At 42.3% G+C, this 17,693-nt stretch overlaps 1 protein-coding gene across 1 annotated transcript in view; it reads left to right on the forward strand.

Moving 5' to 3' along the window:
* Positions 1-17,693, forward strand: part of CEP126 (centrosomal protein 126) — a 54,854-nt gene that overhangs the window by 14,188 nt on the left and 22,973 nt on the right. The window contains exon 5 of the mRNA XM_024215672.1: positions 386-584. Coding sequence (XP_024071440.1) covers positions 386-584 — 199 coding nt within the window. The remainder of the gene's footprint in view (positions 1-385; positions 585-17,693) is intronic.

Genomic DNA, 17,693 nt, shown 5'->3' on the forward strand with positions numbered 1-17,693 from the left:
TCTCAAAGAAAATATCACCAGTATTTTTTAACATGGGCAAAAAATAACCCTAGACTCATTCTTGGAAATGGCTGAACCATTTTGTCAGAAGCTTTCCAAAAGAATTCAGCCTGAGGCAGTCATTAACCATGAAAAATTTCAACCCAAATGGTTAAAGTTTGGCAAAGCTATAAGCAACTGCGCAACCTTAATAATCGGTGGCGCTATCAGCCCCACCAGTAATTATGTATATATTATGTTGCCTTTATTTGGGAGATATTATATTCTTGCCATGTACTTCAGCATATTTCTTATTTTAAAAGCTATGTATTGTAAACTGTATAGTTAGATCAAGAAATACATAGTTTAGTTACTTTTGGCTTAATTTTTATTTTCTCACACCAAGAACTACAGATTCTCCCTCTGATTCATCAGCATCTAAAAATGGCTTCTTACATCGGAAGCAGATCTCCACAAATGGTGGCTATGATGAAATGATCCAAGAAAACAGTGGAACAAACTTGGATAGCGACCAACTTCTCTTCCAGCAAAATGTGGAGGAAATGCAGCGACTCCTTGAAGAACAGCATATCAGCAGCTTGGCGGTAGGATTCTTTGAAGTTATTCACTAAATAATGTTTCTTAAGTGTCTTACTAAAAATTAAAAGTCAGATAGGCAGCTATCCTCCTGACAGTCTGATTCTGTTTCAAGTGATTGCACATGTCTATTCAACTTTAGGGGGGGGTGCCCAGTATACTAGGAGTATCAGATTTTCCCTTAGTGGTACCAGTCAGGACAGGATGTGCACTGTCTGCTGCTTCGTGCTGCTGCACAATGATATAAAGGAGAGATCCGCCCATGCCCCTCACCCCCCAGTTCCTTCTTACTGCTCATGATGGCTGTGGAGTGTACTACTTCGCTACTGCAAGAGTTTCCCTCTTTCCTAGTCTTTCCTGTTGTATATAGTTGGTACTTGTTAATAGTCTTAGTGTAGTATTTTACCTAGTAGGTTTCCTTTTTTACTATTGTACTGAGTGTACTCTTCAGTTCTCGCTGGTTCTGGGTACTGTTGCCCGATGCCAGGGCATACCTCAGTCCCCATTCTTCAAACCTTGTGATGAATTCAAGAAGCTGATGCAGATCAGTGACCTGCACTCCAGGTGCCTGAAGTGTCTTGGAGAAGCTGACATCGGGGCAGGTGCCAAATCTGCAGGGATGTTAAGTCCAGAACTAAAAAGACAGGGAAGTCAGACTATAAAGCGCTTTTTTATGGAGGGAGTCCTGCCCCCATCCTCGGAACCTTCCTGCTTGGGGAGGACATAGAACTCTTCTGCTTTGGTTAGGAGCAGTCCTCCTGACATGGCGGAGTCTCGGTGGCAATCTCCTTCTTCAGTACCAATGAAAAAAACAGTATACGGTATCAAGGGAACTGTCATCCAGGAGATTGAGGTCTCCAGCACCAATGTCCAACAAATAAGGTTGGAAGCAGACACTCCCTGGTGCAGACAACACCCCAGGCGGTGCTGTTGAGACCAACCTGTAAGGGAGCACCATCCTATTCATCAGTGCAAGAGAATGTACCAGTGCCGTCAATAGCTGAGGCATATGCCATGGCATGCGATCTGCTGAGTCTCTGGGTGCCAACTTCTCTGCTGGTTCAAGAGATCTCTCACTCAGTACTGATATACTCTTTGAAGGAATTGGGGGACGCACCACCTCAGCAGCCTTGGGTTCCTCCTCATCGCCTGATGAGTAGGGCCCTACCAAATTCACGGTCCATTTTGGTCAATTTCACGGTCATGGGAATTTAAAAATAATAAATTTCATGATTTCAGCTATTTAAATATGAAATTTCACGGTGTTGCAATTGTAGGGGTCCTGACCGAAAAAGGAGTTGGGGGGGTTGCAAGGTTATTGTAGAGGGTGTTGCTGTACTGCTAGCCTTACTTCTACGCTGCTGCTGGCGGAGGCACAGCCTTCAGAGCTGGGCAGCTGGAGAGCGGCGGCTGCTGGCCAGGAGCCCAGCTCTGAAGGCAGAGTGCCGCCAGCAGCAGCGCAAAAGTAAGGATGGCATGGTATGGTATTGCCACCCTTACTTCTGCACTGTTGCCTGCAGAGCTGGGCCCTCAGTAAGCAGCCGCCGCTCTCCAACTGCCCAGCTCTGAAGGCAGCACAGAAGTAAGGGTGGCAATTTCGTGACCCCTCTGAAATAACCTTGTGACCCCCCTGCAACTTCCTTTTGGGTCAGGGCCCCCAATTTGAGAAATTCACGGGGGAGACCAGCAATCTGTGTAGTATAGGGGGAAAGCACACAAAAGACCACATTTCATGGGAGGAGACCAGATTTCAGGGTCCGTGATGTTTTTCATGGTCGTGAATTTGGTAGGGCCCTGCTGATGAGGCAGTAGTGTCTGGTGTTTCCTCACTTCTCCTGGACCATTACGGGGCCCACCAAGACCTCCTGAAGAGGGTGACTTCCTTCCTACATATGCAGGTAGTAGTAGTTCAGGAGAGCTCATACAGATTGTTGATATGTTGGGATCTGTGTGGCCCTCTAGAGTGGCACTCCCAATAAAGGAAATTATTCTGGAATTCACAAAAATATTGTGGCAAATGCCATCTTCCCTGACTCCCACAGCTAAAAGGACTGAATGGGAAGTAGTATGTCCCCTCACAGGGGTTTGAACATTTTTATATACACCCCCTACCCTGGTGTCTTTGATGGTTTCAGCTGTTAACTAAAGAGAGCACCAGAGTCCACAAGCATCTACCCCAAAATCAAAAGATGCAAAGAAACGTGATCCTTTTGGGAAAAAAGTTTATTCTACAGCTGAACTACAACTATGGATTTGTAATCCGTAAGCATTGCTGGGCATTATGACTTCTCCCTCTGGGATAATATTTTTAAAATTACAGATTAGTTGCCAGAGGAGGCCAGACAAGAGTTTCTCACAGTGTAGTGAATGAGGCAAGATTGTAGTCAGGACCTTGCTTCAGGCTGCATTGAACGCTGCAGATTTTGCTGCCAGAGCCATTAAACCCCCCATTCCTATTCAAGGACAACTCTCATGAGGAAGTTCTCCTTCAGAAATTATAGAACCATACGGTTAGAAGGGACCTCAAAGGTCATCTAGTCTAACCCCCTGCCAAGATGCAGGATTTGTTGTGTCTAAACCATCCAAGACAGATGGCTATCCAGCCTCCGTTTGAAAACCCACAGTGAAGGAGCTTCCAAAACCTCCCTAGGCAGTCTGTTCCATTGTCATGTTTGTCTTACAGTTAGGAAGTTTTTCCTGAAATTAAATCTTCTATGCTGTACTTTGAAATAGGGCTGTCAAGCGATTAAAAATATCAATCGTGCGTTTCATCGCACTGTTAAACGATAATAGAATACCATTTATTCAAATATTTTGGATGTTTTCTACATTTTCAAGTATATTGATTTCAATTACAACACAGAATACAAAGTGTACTGTGCTCACTTTATATTTATTATTGATTACAAGTATTTGCACTGTAAAAAAACAAAAGAAATAGTATTTTTCAATTCACCTAATACAAGTACTGTAGTGCAATCTGTTTATCATGAAAGTTGAACTTGTCGTGAAATGTAGAATTATGTAAAAAAAAAATTGCATTCAAAAATAAAATATAAAATTTTAGAGCCTGCAAGTCCACTCTGTCCTACTTCTTGTTCAGCCAATCACTCAGACAAACAAGTTTGTTTACATTTGCAGGAGATAATGCTGTCCGCTTCTTGTTTACAATGTCACCTGGAAGTGAGAACAGGCGTTCGCATGCCACTGTTGTAAACGATGTCACAAGATATTTACATGCCGGATGTGCTAAAGATTCATATGTCCCTTCATGCTTCAACCACCATTCCATGTGTCCATGCTGATGATGGGTTCTTCTCGATAACAGTCCAAAGCAGTTGCATGTTCATTTTCATTATCTGAGTCAGAGGCCACCAGCAGAAGGTTGATTTTCTTTTTTTGGTCGTTCGGGTTCTGTAATTTCCGCATCGGAATGTTGCTCTTTTAAGACTTCTGAAAGCATGCTCCACACCTAGTCCCTCTCAGATTTTGGAAGGCACTTCAGATTCTTAAACCTTGGGTCGAGTGCTGTAGCTATCTTTAGAAATCTCACATTGGTACCTTCTTTGCATTTTGTGAAATCTGCAGTAAGTGTTCCCAAAATGAACGTGTGCTGGGTCATCATCCGAGACTGCTATAACATGAAATATATGGAAGAATGCGGGTAAAACAGAGCAGGGGACATACAATTCTCCCCCAAGGAATTCAGTCACAAATTTAATTAACACATTATTTTTTTAACAAGCATGATCAGCATGGAAGCATGTCCTCTGGAATGGTGGCCAAAGCATGAAAGGGCATATGAATGTTTAGCATATCTGGCACATAAATACCTTGCAATGCGAGCTACAGAAATGCCATGCAAATGCCTGTTCTCACTTTCTGGTGACATTGTAAATAAGTCAGCATTATCTCCTGTAAATGTAAACAAACTTGTTTGACTTAGTGATTGGCTGAACAAGAAGTAGGACTGAGTGGACTTGTAGGCTCTAAAGTTTTACATTGTTTTGTCTTTGAGTGCAGCTATGTAACAAACAAAAAAATCTACATTTGTAAACTGCACTTTCACTACAAAGAGATTGCACTACAGTACTTGTATGAGGTGAATTGAAAAATACTGTTTCTTTTGTTTATCATTTTTACTGTGCAAATATTTGTAATAAAAAATAATATACACTTTGATTTCAGTTACAACACAGAATACAATGTATATGAAAATAAAATAAAATAAAAAAATTAATGGAGTTATCCTATCTCCTAGAACTGGAAGGGACCTTGAAAGGTCATTGAGTCCAGCCCCCTGCCGTCACTAGCAGGACCAAGTACTGATTTTGCCCCAGATCCCTAAGTGGCCCCCTCAAGGATTGAACTCACAGCCCTGGGTTTAGCAGGCCGATGCTCAAACCACTGAGCTATCCCTCCCCCAAAATGTAGAAAAACATCCAAAATATTTAATAAATTTCAATTGGTATTCTATTGTTCAACAGTGCAATTAAAAATGTGATTAATCGCAATTACTTTTTTTAATCGCAATTAATTTTGAGTTAATTGAGTGAGTTAACTGCGATTAATCAACAGCCCTACTTTGAATCCATTGCCTGTTGTTCTGCCTTCTGTGGCAAGAGAGAACAACTTTTCTCCCTCTTTTTTATGGCAGCCTTTCAAGTATTTGAAGACTACAATCAGGTCTCCCCTTAATCTCCTCTTTTCCAAACTAAACATACCCAGTTCCTTCAGCCTTTGCTCATATGGTTTGCATTACATCCCTTTGATCATCTTTGTTGCTTGCCTCTGGATCCTTTCCAGTTTCTCTACATCCTTTCTATACATTGCTGAAACAGTACTCCAGCTGACGCCCAACCAGCACTGAGTAGAGCAGTACTATCGCCTCCTGTGACTTGCATACTATGCCTCTGTTAATGCAACCTAAAATTGCTTTTGCTTTTTTTGCAACAGTATCACATTGCTAACTCATGTTGAGGTTGTGATCCATCACAACTCCCAGATGCTTCTCAGCTGTGCTGCTACCGCCAAGCCATCATCTTCGGTTATCAGCTCACCTGCATTGACCAGTGGACCCACACCATCCCTGATCTTTCTTTTTTCTCTTACATATTTGAAGAACAGGTTTCAGAGTGGTAGCCGTGTTAGTCTGTATCAGCAAAAAGAATGAGGAGTCCTTGTGGCACCTTAGAGACTAACAAATTAATTTGGGCATAAGCTTTCGTGGGCTAGAACCCACTTCATCAGATGCATGGAGTGGAAAATACGGAGCAGGTATAAATACATGGAAACAATTCAACATGGAGACAATTCAATTAACAATTAATTAGAATTAGAATTTCCCCAATACTAATTTCCCCCTACTGTTACTCCCACCTTCTTGTCAACTGTCTGAAATGGGCCACTCTCATTACCACTTCAAAACGTATTTTTGAAGTGCTCTTAATTGAATTGTCTTGTTAGACTGACCTCACACTTGGTAGAGCAACTCACATCTTTCCATGTATTTATACCTGCTCCTGTATTTTCCACTCCATGCATCGGATGAAGTGGGTTCTAGCCCATGAAAGCTTATGCCCAAATAAATGTGTTAGTCTCTAAGGTGCCACAAGGACTCCTCGTTGTATTTGAAGAACCCATTCTCTAACTTTCCTTGCCAGCTGTAACTCATTCTTTGCCTTGGCTTTCCTGATTTTGTCCCTACACGCTATTCCCTTGTATACTTCCTTGGTGACATGCCCTTTCTTCCATTTCCTGTTTGTTTTCCCTTTTGGTTTGAGATAGCTAAAAAGCTCCTTGTGCAGCCACATTATGCTCCTGTGGCTCTTATTATCTTTCTTCTGCATTGGAATAGATGGATGTTGACCCTCTAGTATTACATCTTTTAGCAACTGCCAGCCTCCTTCGACTCTTTTTCTTCCTAATTGGTCTTTCCATGGGACCTTGCCTACTATTTCTCTGAGTTGGCTGAAATTTGCCTTTCTGAAGTCCACTGTACTGGACTTATGTTCTTATGTTTTGCTGTTCTTATGTTCTCCTTTCCTTAGGATCTTGAATTATATCAGATCATGATTACTTCCTCCCAAGTTCCCGACCACCTTCACATTCGCAACTAATTCATCCCTACTGATCAAAACCAGATCCTAAACTCCCAGACAAACTCCCTCTGTTTGCTTCTCCTCTGTACAATCTCTCCTCCTATTGGGAGCCATAGAGGAAGTTCTTCCTTTATGCAGAGGAAAGGGGTTACTTCCTAATTCCAAAAGCTAAAGAAGGTCTCAGACCCATGCTAGACCTGCAAGAGCTGAACAAATACATAAAGAAAATAAAGTTTCACATGATCAGTCTGGTTTCCATTATCTCCTCCCTGAATCCTGGAGACTGGTATGCTGCCCTGAGCTTAAAGGATGCATATTTCCATGTGGCAATACCTCAAAGCCACAGGAGATTCCTCAGATTTATGGTCAACGAATCCCATTATCAGTTTGCAGTCCTGCCATTTGAACATAAGAACATAAGAACGGCCGTACTGGGTCAGACCAAAGGTCCATCTAGCCCAGTATCCTGTCTACCGACAGTGGCCAATGCCAGGTGCCCCAGAGGGAGTGAACCTAACAAGTAATGATCAAGTGATCTCTCTCCTGCCATCCATCTCCACCCTCTGACAAACAGAGGGTAGGGACACCATTCCTTACCCGTCCTGGCTAATAGGCATTAATGGACTTAACCTCCATGAATTTATCCAGTTCTCTTTTAAACGCTGTTATAGTCCTAGCCTTCACAATCTCCTCAGGCAAGGAGTTCCACAAGTTGACTGTGTGCTGTGTGAAGAAGAACTTCCTTTTATTTGTTTTAAACCTGCTGCCCATTAATTTCATTTGGTGGCCCCTAGTTCTTGTATTATGGGAATAAGTAAATAACTTTTCCTTATCTACTTTCTCCACATCACTCATGATTTTATATACCTCTATCATATCCCCCCCTTAGTCTCCTCTTTTCCAAGCTGAAAAGTCCTAGCCTCTTTAATCTCTCCTCATATGGGACCCGTTCCAAACCCCTAATCATTTTAGTTGCCCTTCTCTGAACCTTTTCTAGTGCCAGTATATCTTTTTTTAGATGAGGAGACCACATCTGTACGCAGTATTCAAGATGTGGGCGTACCATCCATTTAGATAAGGGCAATAAGGTATTCTCCGACTTATTCTCTATCCCCTTTTTAATGATTCCTAACATCCTGTTTGCTTTTTTGACCGCCTCTGCACACTGCGTGGATATCTTCAGAAAACTATCCACGATGACTCCAAGATCTTTTTCCTGATTTGTTGTAGCTAAATTAGCCCCCATCATATTGTATGTATAGTTGGGGTTATTTTTTCCAATGTGCATTACTTTACATTTATCCACATTAAATTTCATTTGCCATTTTGTTGCCCAATCACTTAGTTTTGTGAGATCTTTTTGAAGTTCTTCACAGTCTGCATTGGTCCTAACTAGCTTGAGCAGTTTAGTATCATCTGCAAACTTTGCCACCTCACTTTTTACTCCTTTCTCCAGATCATTTATGAATAAGTTGAATAGGATTGGTCCTAGGACAGACCCTTGGGGAACACCACTAGTTACCCCTCTCTATTCTGAGAATTGACCATTTATTCCTACCCTTTGTTCCCTATGTTTTAACCAGTTCTCAATCCATGAAAGGACCTTCCCTTTTATCCCATGACAACTTAATTTACATAAGAGCCTTTGGTGAGGGACCTTGTCAAAGGCTTTCTGGAAATCTAAGTACACTATGTCCACTGGATTCCCCCTTGTCCACATGTTTGTTGACCCCTTCAAAGGACTCTAATAGATTAGTAAGACACAATTTCCCTTTACAGAAACCATGTTGACTTTTGCCCAACAATTTATGTTCATCTAGGTGTCTGACAATTTTATTCTTTACTATTGTTTCAACTAATTTGCCCAGTACCGACGTTAGACTTGCCGGTCTGTAATTGCCGGGATCACCTCTAGAGCCCTTTTTAAATATTGGCGTTACATTAGCTATCTTCCAGTCATTGGGTACAGAAGCCGATTTAAAGGCCTATCCACAGCCCCCATGTTTTTACAAAGTGCGTGAGAATGGTGGCTGTGTTCCTAAGGAAATCAGGAGTTCAGCACTGGGATTGCTAATAATGAGGGAAAGTCAATTCTCTCACCTGTTCAGAGAATACAGTTTACAGGAGCAGTCTTGAATTTTATGGACGCCAAAGCATTCATCCCACAAACCAGATTCTAGACAATGTTGGCCATTTCATTAGAACTGACAACATGGAATTGCCTCAGGCTTCTGGGGCACATGGCCTCATGTACTTAACATGGTTTGACATACCAGGCTGCTTCTCAGGAGTCTGCAGAGCAGGCTGTGCTCAATGTGCTCTTTGATTCGTGATCCGCTGGACATGTTGTTTCGAGTACTCACAGAAGTCTTAGCCTTTTCGGACCGGTGGATGGACCAGCGTATGTGTGGGAATTTGGTTTGTTTCCCCACAGCCTACTTTGACTCTGGTTATAGACTCTTCTGCCCTAGGTTGGGGAGCCCACCTAGGAATGCTGCAGACAGTGTTTAGTCTATTCTGGCCAGGATTTAGCTCTCCATATAAACATGAGAGTTGAGATCCATTTGTCTAACTTGTCATGCTTTCCTCCTCCATATCAAGGGAAGGAATTTACTAGGTCTTACCAACAACAGAGTGAAGATGTTATATATGAATAGATAAGGAGGGGCCAGATCAAAACTCTATGCCAAGAGGCAATACTGCTTTGGTAGTTTGGCATCACCAGCTCAGTCCACTTGAAGCCTGCCTCTTTCCAGGTGTCCAGAACTATCTGGCAGATGGATTGAGCAGATTTTTCACCAGTCACCATGAGTTGGCTCTCCAGCCAGATACAGTGAGATACCTTTTCCAAGTCTGGGCCATTTACCACATAGACCTGTTTTCAACCCAACACAACACATAGACCTGTTTTCAACCCAACACAACAGGAAGTATCATCTGTTTTGTTTACAGGCAGGTCAAAGTCCAGGGTCTCTGACAGATGCTTTCCTGTTGCCCTGGAAAGACAATCTCATGTATGCATACCCTCCAGTTCCACTCCTACCCAGTGCTGTTAAAAATCAAACAGGACCATGCACTCATAATTAGGGCTCTACCAAATTCACGGTCCATTTTGGTCAGTTTCACGGTCAGAGGATTTTAAAAATCGTCCATGTCATTGTTTCAGATATTTACAGCTGAAATGTCATGGTATTATAACCATGGGGTCCTGACCCAAAAGAGGTTTGCGGGGGGATTGCGAGGCTCTTGTAGGGGGTTTGCGGTATTGCCACTTTTACTTCTGCACTGCTGCTGAAGGAGGCAGTGCCTTCAAAGCTGGGCAGCCAGAGAGCAGCAGGCAACACAGACATGAGGGTTGCATGATATGGTGGCGGGAGTAGGACCGGCCTTACTGGTGGGCGACCGCCCAGGGCCCCAGGGTCAGGGGGGCACTGTGATTCCCCTCACACACAGCCAGCCCAAGGCCCCTATGACTCCCGAGAGCTGGGCCCAGAGCCAGGAAGAGGCAGGGCTGGGGACAAGGGCACTGGAACCTTTTTAGAAGGAGGCCACCACCGGCACCGGAACTGGAGAGGCCAGGGGGCTATGCCCCACATTTTTTAACATGGATGTAGTTTGTAGGGCAGGGACCAGCATTGCCTCCCCAAACTGCAAGTCTCGGGCACACGTGGAGCACCACCGGCAGGGGCTGCGCTTTGTGGTGGAGTTGCCCCCCCTACCCCCGAACTGCAAGCCTCGGGCAGGCATGGAGCATCGCTGGCAGGGGCTGCGCTTTGTGGTGCTAATAACAGTGATCAGATCCCCCATCATGTAGTGCAGCACCGCTCCGTGCCTGCCCGAGGCTTGCAGTTTGGGGGGAGCAATGCCACCCCCTGCCTCCCAAACTACGCCCATGTTAAAATCCCCCCCGGTTCTGGTGCTGTTGACTTGGTGCTCCTACCATGCGCCGGGCTGCAGCTGCTAATCCCAGCTGGGCTGGGGAGGGACGGGACTTCTTCTTTTCCTGCAGGGGCTGCAGACAGGGCCAGATCAGACCCCACCTCTGGGAACCTCCCCCAGCTGCAAGAAGCTCTGCGGCTGCTCCCTCTGCGTGACGCCTCCTACCATGGCTTGGGTGTGATGCGGCAGGAAGAGGAGCGAAGGTGCGGAGCTTCCTGCAGCCGGGGGAGACTACTAGGATGATCTGAGGAATGGAAAATCTACCTTATGAAAGGAGACTCAAAGAGCTTGGCTTGTTTAGCCTAACCAAAAGGAGGAGAGGAGAGATACAATTGCTCTCTATAATACATCAGAGGGATAAATACCAGAGAGGGAGGAGTTACATAAGTTAAGCATCTATGTGGACACCAGAAGAAATGCTATAAACTGGCCATCAACAAGTTTAGGTTCAAAATTAGGTGAAGGTTTCTAACCATCAGAGGAGTGAAGTTCTGGAACAGCCTTCCAAGGGGAACAGTGAAGGCAAAAAACCTAACTGACTTCAAGACTGAGCTTGATAAGTTTATGGAGGGAATGGTATTCATAGATTCATAGATTCTAGGACTGGAAGGGACCTCGAGAGGTCATCTATGATCGGACTGCCCGTGATGGCATGCTTCATTGGCAACTGCCAGGAGCAAAAATCCCCTGGAGACAGGACACTAGATGGGGAGGGCTCTGAGTTACCTCAGAGAATTTTTTCCCAGGTATCTGCCTAGCGGGTCTTGCCCACATGCTCAGGGTCTAACTGATCACCATAGTTGGGGTCGGGAAGGAATTTTCCCCCGCATCAGATTGGCAGAGACCCCGGTGGTTTTTCACCTTCCTCTGCAACATGGGTCGCGGGTCACTTGCAAGTTTAAACTAATGTAAATGATGTATTCTCTGTAACTTGAAGTCTTTTAAACCATGATTTGAGGACTTCATTAATTCAGCCAGAGGCTAGGGATCTGTTTCAGGAGTCAGTGAGGTTCTGTGGCCTGCAATGTGCTGGAGGTCAGACTAGATGATCACGATGGTTCCTTCTGACCTTAAAATCTGTGAGTCTACAATGATCACTCACTTTTCTCCAATTGCATGTCCCTCAGGTTTTTGAAGAGCCTGGGCCAGTTATATCCTCAAGTAGAGGATCCTATTTTCCCTTGGAACTTAAACTTGGTGTTAGCAAAGCTAATGGGTCTGCCCTTTGAACCATGACTACCTATTCGTTGCTTCATCTTTTAATGAAGGTGGCAATTACCTGTGTAAGTAGAATAGGAAAATTGAGAAGTCTGGTATCTGACCGGCTGTATACAGTCTTCTGCAAGAACAAGATGCACCTACACCCTCATCCAAAGTAGTTTCTCACTTTTACATCGATCAGGCAATATACTTACCAATTTTCTTCCCTAAACCTCATGCACACACTGGCTGCTAGGAGGGTGTTAGTGTTTTACTTGGATAGGACTAAACTGTTTAGGTCATCCTCACAACTGTTTGTGGCAGTTTCGGACAGGATGAAGGGTCTTCCGGTCTTATCCCAAAGAATCTCGTTGTGGATTTCCTCACGTATGTATTTGTGCTATGAAATGGCCAGCGTAACTCTGCCAAACAGGGTGCTAACACACTGAAAGAGACCACACACAGCCTTTCTAACTCAAGTACCTATTCTGGACATTTGTAGAGCTCCACCTTGGTCTTCAGTACATACTTTTGCTTCTCATTATGCTATCTCAACAGTCTAGAGATGCTGCCAGATTTGGACATGTGGTCCTTCACTCAATATTCAGGTAGACTCCAATCCCACCTCCAGATTGAATTGCTTGTTTAGTCAGCTGAAGTGGAATTGACCTGTGTAATTTAGGACAAAAAACAGGTACTAACCTGCTCCGTAACTGTTGTTCTTCCAGATGTGTTGCACATGTCCATTCCACATTAAAAAATTCTTACAGCCATTTAGTTGAGAGAAACTAGCACCGCCATGCTTTGTAGCAGGGACTTGAAATTTGGAAAGGAGGTTGCTCAGGTATCAGGGATGTTTTTTGTAGTCCTTATAAAATTTGTCTATGTTATAAGCCTCTAAAAATTCTCAGTTCGCACCTGCTTTGAGGAGACCTGTTAAAGTTTTGCAGTTGAATTTGCCAAATATTCCATCTGTAATGAGCATGCTCCAGTCCAGCTCCAGTGCAGAGGCTGAGCAGGCTTTTCCCTGCAACTGCTCTTTTTGGCAGCCAGAGGACACTTTAATGCTGAGCACAGTAACTGAGAGTAACTTCTCTCCCGTGCTCTCAGTGCTCCTGCTGCTGAGGCCCAATCCAGGCAGTGTGCAGGAGAAGGAGGAAACAGTCTGACTGGACTGCAGAGGAGTGAGTAATGCAGGAGGTGAGGGGAACAGGGATAATGGAAGCAGGGAAAATAAAGCATAAGGGACAGCAGAAGGGAAAGGGGGCAGAACTGGAATTATAGGAGGGTTGGAAAGAAGATGGGGGGTGTAAAGGAGCAGAGGAGGAAAGAGAGCCTGGGCAAAGGGGTGTAAAAAGAAATAGAGCACACTCACTTAGAGACCCTGAATTGAACCCAAGAGTCCTCAGTGTCTACATTACTCTGCTGGTGGCAAATAGCTGTGAAACCCAGTGGCAAAGTGTGTATCTCATCTGCCTCTAGTGGCTGGTCCACAGAGAGGATGATAGCCTCCTACAGGGGTAGGCAACCTATGGCACACGTGCCAAAGGCGGCACGTGAGCTGATTTTCAGTGACACTCACACCACCCAGGTCCTGGCCACCAGTCCGGAGGACTCTGCATTTTAATTTAATTTTAAATGAAGCTTCTTAAACATTTTAAAAACCTTATTTACTTTACATACTATAGTTTAGTTATATATTATAGACTTATAGAAAGAGACCTTCTAAAAACATGTATTACTGGCACGCGAAACCTTAAATTAGAGTGAATAAATGAAGACTCGGCACACCACTTCTGAAAGGTTGCCGACCCCTGGCCTACTACATCAAATGGAAGAGGTCTGTGCTGTGTATGTAAAAGTGCATTCCCTAATGACGCAGATAAAATAAAAACTAACCAAAAAATAGAAATTTTATTTTAATGTAATTTCTTATGTTAAAAGATTGGTAGGTGGCAATTCAAGCACTCAAAAATTAGAAAATACCAGAATTAAGGATTGTGCATATGCATTATGTATGATAAAGACTTTAATTACATGATCACAAACTATTTTTTCCACATGATCCCTGCCTCATTCAGTGCACAGGATGGCTGGGCTTTGGAAATCTATCAAATGTGTATATAGTGAATGGTCTGCAGGACCCTGCCTCATTTGTTGCAGAAGTTGGATGTTGTGTAGTGGATTAGGTAGGGGATTGCAGGAAAAATAGGAGTGATCCCATTGTTCAGGAAATTGAATGTCACTCTGGTGAATTGGATCCTGTCTTTGTCTCTGCCACAGACTTCAATGGGTAAGTTTCTTAAACCGAAATGTTTACAATTGGCTGCTAATTGTGTTTTCCTCATTTTTTCTGGTACTCCACGAGATTTTCTGGTGCTCAGAGGACTCACAGCTGCAACTGAACTCCATTGGCTCTGTGCTGGCTATAAAAATGCTAAGTATTCTGAAAAACCAGGTTCAAGGTATCTCAATTTGGGGACCCAAAATTAGTGCACACTTTTGGTCTTTAACACTCTGTGCCTCGGGGTTGCCAGCTATAAAATTAAGATAATACCATGCGACTCATAGAGGTGTTATGAAGATAAATTCATTAATGTTTGTGAAGTAGATATAATTGTGAGAGAATTATAAAAACACCCTTTAGGAAATCAGTAATTTTGCATTCAACTCAGGTTTGGAGGGTGTGCATAAAGGCGTGGTCCACACATTGAAGGAGGGGAATAAAAAGAAATATTGAGTAATTAAATCCCCATTTACTGAACAAGGCAGAAACCTGTATGAAAAAATAGTACCTGATCTGTACTACACATATATAAATTTCATTGTATTAAACATATGGGAAATAATGAAAAACTTGTTTTGTTTTTATTTCGTGATGAGTTGATAAATTCAACCTTGAGAAGACCAATCCTGCAAACACTTATGCATGTGGGTAACCTTGCTTGCATCTCTTTGAGTTGACTCATGTGTCCATTGACTGCATTAGTAAAGTTTCTCCTGTGTATTTGTAGAATTGAACTATACTTCTTTAAAACTAAAATGTTAAAGGTAATTAATGGGAAAATGGAATTCATTTTTGCAGTACCTTTGCATTATTGTGGAAGGAGTTGACCTGCATCATCAGTTGCATCTTCAGTGCATGTTCTATCATGCTGCCTTGTTCAGAGATCTAGACGTGACTGAGATAGAATGGAATGCTCTTTTTTTATACTGTTTGTCAGAGTGTCAAAAAGTTTGCAGTGTTATTGTAGCCGTGTTAGTCCCAAGATATTAGAGAGACAAGCTGGGTGAGGTAATAACTTTTATTGGACTAAATATTAAAATATTAAATATTACATTAATTTTAATTTAATTTATTAATATTACTATTACAAGATATTTTCTCACCTACCTTGTCTTTCTAAGAAGTTGTATAGTTTCTTGGGCTAATTAGGGAAAACATTTTCTTAAAAGAAGTGTTAAGGAGTATATGGAACTTGCATAGAAATCAAGTTTAATTTTGATGAAGAGTTATATTCAAAGAAATGGCCATTTTTATAGATTAAGACTAATAGCCAAAATTGAATGTGCTGGTGATATGACAGAATCAGGTGACCTCTATATTAATTTTCCTCTTAGGAAGGTGAATGACATCAAGTTTTTGTTGGCTCTCATTCAGTCCTGCAATATAGCAATGTAAACCAGATTATTTTTCTATTCCAAATGATACTAAAGTAAACTTTATATTAGCTATAACCCTTATTAATCAAAGTAAAATATAGCTGCCCAATTAAATTAAAATATAGCTGCCAGTGTATTTCTCAGAGTATTCTTATGTTAGTGAAATTACAATTGGTTCCAAGCACATTTGCTTTCTTGATTTATAGAATGGAATTACACCTTCACTCAAGATCTGGCAATCTGGGCTTGTGGTTTCAAGGGTACCTTGCATAGATAAAGGGGTCCACTTTAGCAGATACTTATGAGGGTAGGGGCCACAACATAGCAAACCACAAATGAAAGGAATCTACTTCACAGATTAATTAATACCTCAAAGCACTTTGTTGTGAAGAAGTTAGGGTTGCTACACACACAACATGCCTGGCACAAACTACAAAAGCATGGAAATGAGAAGTTAAGACACCTAACAGTACATAACTATCAACTCTTCTACCCACAAGTACACACCTTACCTTTACAACTATCATGAACACGACTTTAACTGTGCACTACCACCCCGTCCCTTTTGCTCTTCTGCACACTCCCATTTACCAGATTATTTTTTCTCCAGCACTAGTAGTTGTGTTTGTTTGGTGAAGTGGTTGTGCTGGGAGAGGTTAGTTTTATAAAGGAATGTAATCAGAAGGAGAGTTGAAAGTTAGGAAACATCAGAATTAAGGTTGCCTACGCAGTCTGTTTGGTTTCTTTGTGCATATGCATTATGATACAATCTTCAATTACATGATTGCAAACTTTTTTCCACAGGAGCCCTCCCTAATTCAGTGCACAGGATGGACTGAATAATCACCTATTCAATATGTATTTTCATCCTCATCATTCAGTTTGTGGCTTTATGCATTTGTGCGGCTCCACTAATTAGGTGGGTGGCCCTTCATTGTCTTGTGTGCGGCCGCCCAGGCACGCACTTTAGAGGGAACTATTCGTGGACCACCTGAATGCAGCTCGCGGACCACAGTTTGAGAACCTCTGCTGTATAGTAATGCATACACACAAGAGAGCCAAATCAAGGTTCCAAAGGAACCTTAATTCTGGCTTTTCCTATCTTTTGAGTGCTTGACTTTGCAACATTAATGTTCTTTTAATATAGTTTATTTAATGTGATTTCCTAAAATGTTTCCAAAATTAAAATAAATAAATAAATGTCTTCATGTGGACCCCATATTGTGACTATGGGTCATTAGCAAGGTTGGGTTCTTTAGATCTACAGTATGGCCTTCCACCACTTGAGCTAATGGAGAAACTAGTAGAATACAATGCCATTATCATCCATATCAGAGGTTCTGTGGTCCGCGGTCCTGCTTTTATCCTATCCACTCCACAACTCCTGCCCCTCTGCCTCCCCTCTGGTCTTGTAATGTAAAGTTTTGTGCAGCCTTAACTATAGGTGTTACTATGTGTGTTACGTGTAATTCCAAGAATCTTTATGAAAGTTATTGTTCTCTACCAGATTTTACAGGGTTTATAGGATTTTAGACACATTTCTGTAAGACTTATATTCATTTCATCTTGTTCTGTACGACTTTTCCCTAAGGGTTCCTCAAGTAGGGTTCCATCTGAAATGCATATTTAAGTTACGAAGCTAAATTTAAACATAAATGGATAAATATTAAAATGTTGGATAATATATTGTGCTTCTGGAAATTCACAGCCATTTGCAATAGCAGGTCTTATCCCACAGGGACAACAAACAGACTACCTTACCTCCTCAGACATGAATAATTCTCATAACTGTGAAAATGGTTATATGTAAATAGCAAATAACATGAGCCACAGAATGGCCCCTGGGGACACCACATGGAGTTCAATAGTAATAGAGTCTAAAACTACTGGCAGTAGCCTTTGAAGTGAGATTTAAATTATTGTGGGGCATTGCCTCTAAGACTTGCACTGAATTCCATATACATCACACACTGTCATAATTAAATATATTCCTCAAAGGGTATTAGCAAATATAGAATATAGAAAGCATACTGATAACTGAGATGTAGAAGATGAATTACTGGGTCTGAGCAAAGCCTTTCAAATCTCTGATCAATTTAGAAGCGTCAGGATATCAGTGTTTGTGACTGCTGGGGAAACATCTAGGTTTGGGGTAAAATTTTCAAAAGCACTTAAGTCCTATTAACACTCAATGAGAGTTATGAACCTACCTCA

The sequence above is a fragment of the Terrapene carolina genome, unplaced genomic scaffold (genome assembly GCF_002925995.2).
Source record: "Terrapene carolina triunguis isolate 2854851 unplaced genomic scaffold, T_m_triunguis-2.0 Scaffold97, whole genome shotgun sequence".
Taxonomy (NCBI): Eukaryota; Metazoa; Chordata; order Testudines; family Emydidae; genus Terrapene; species Terrapene triunguis.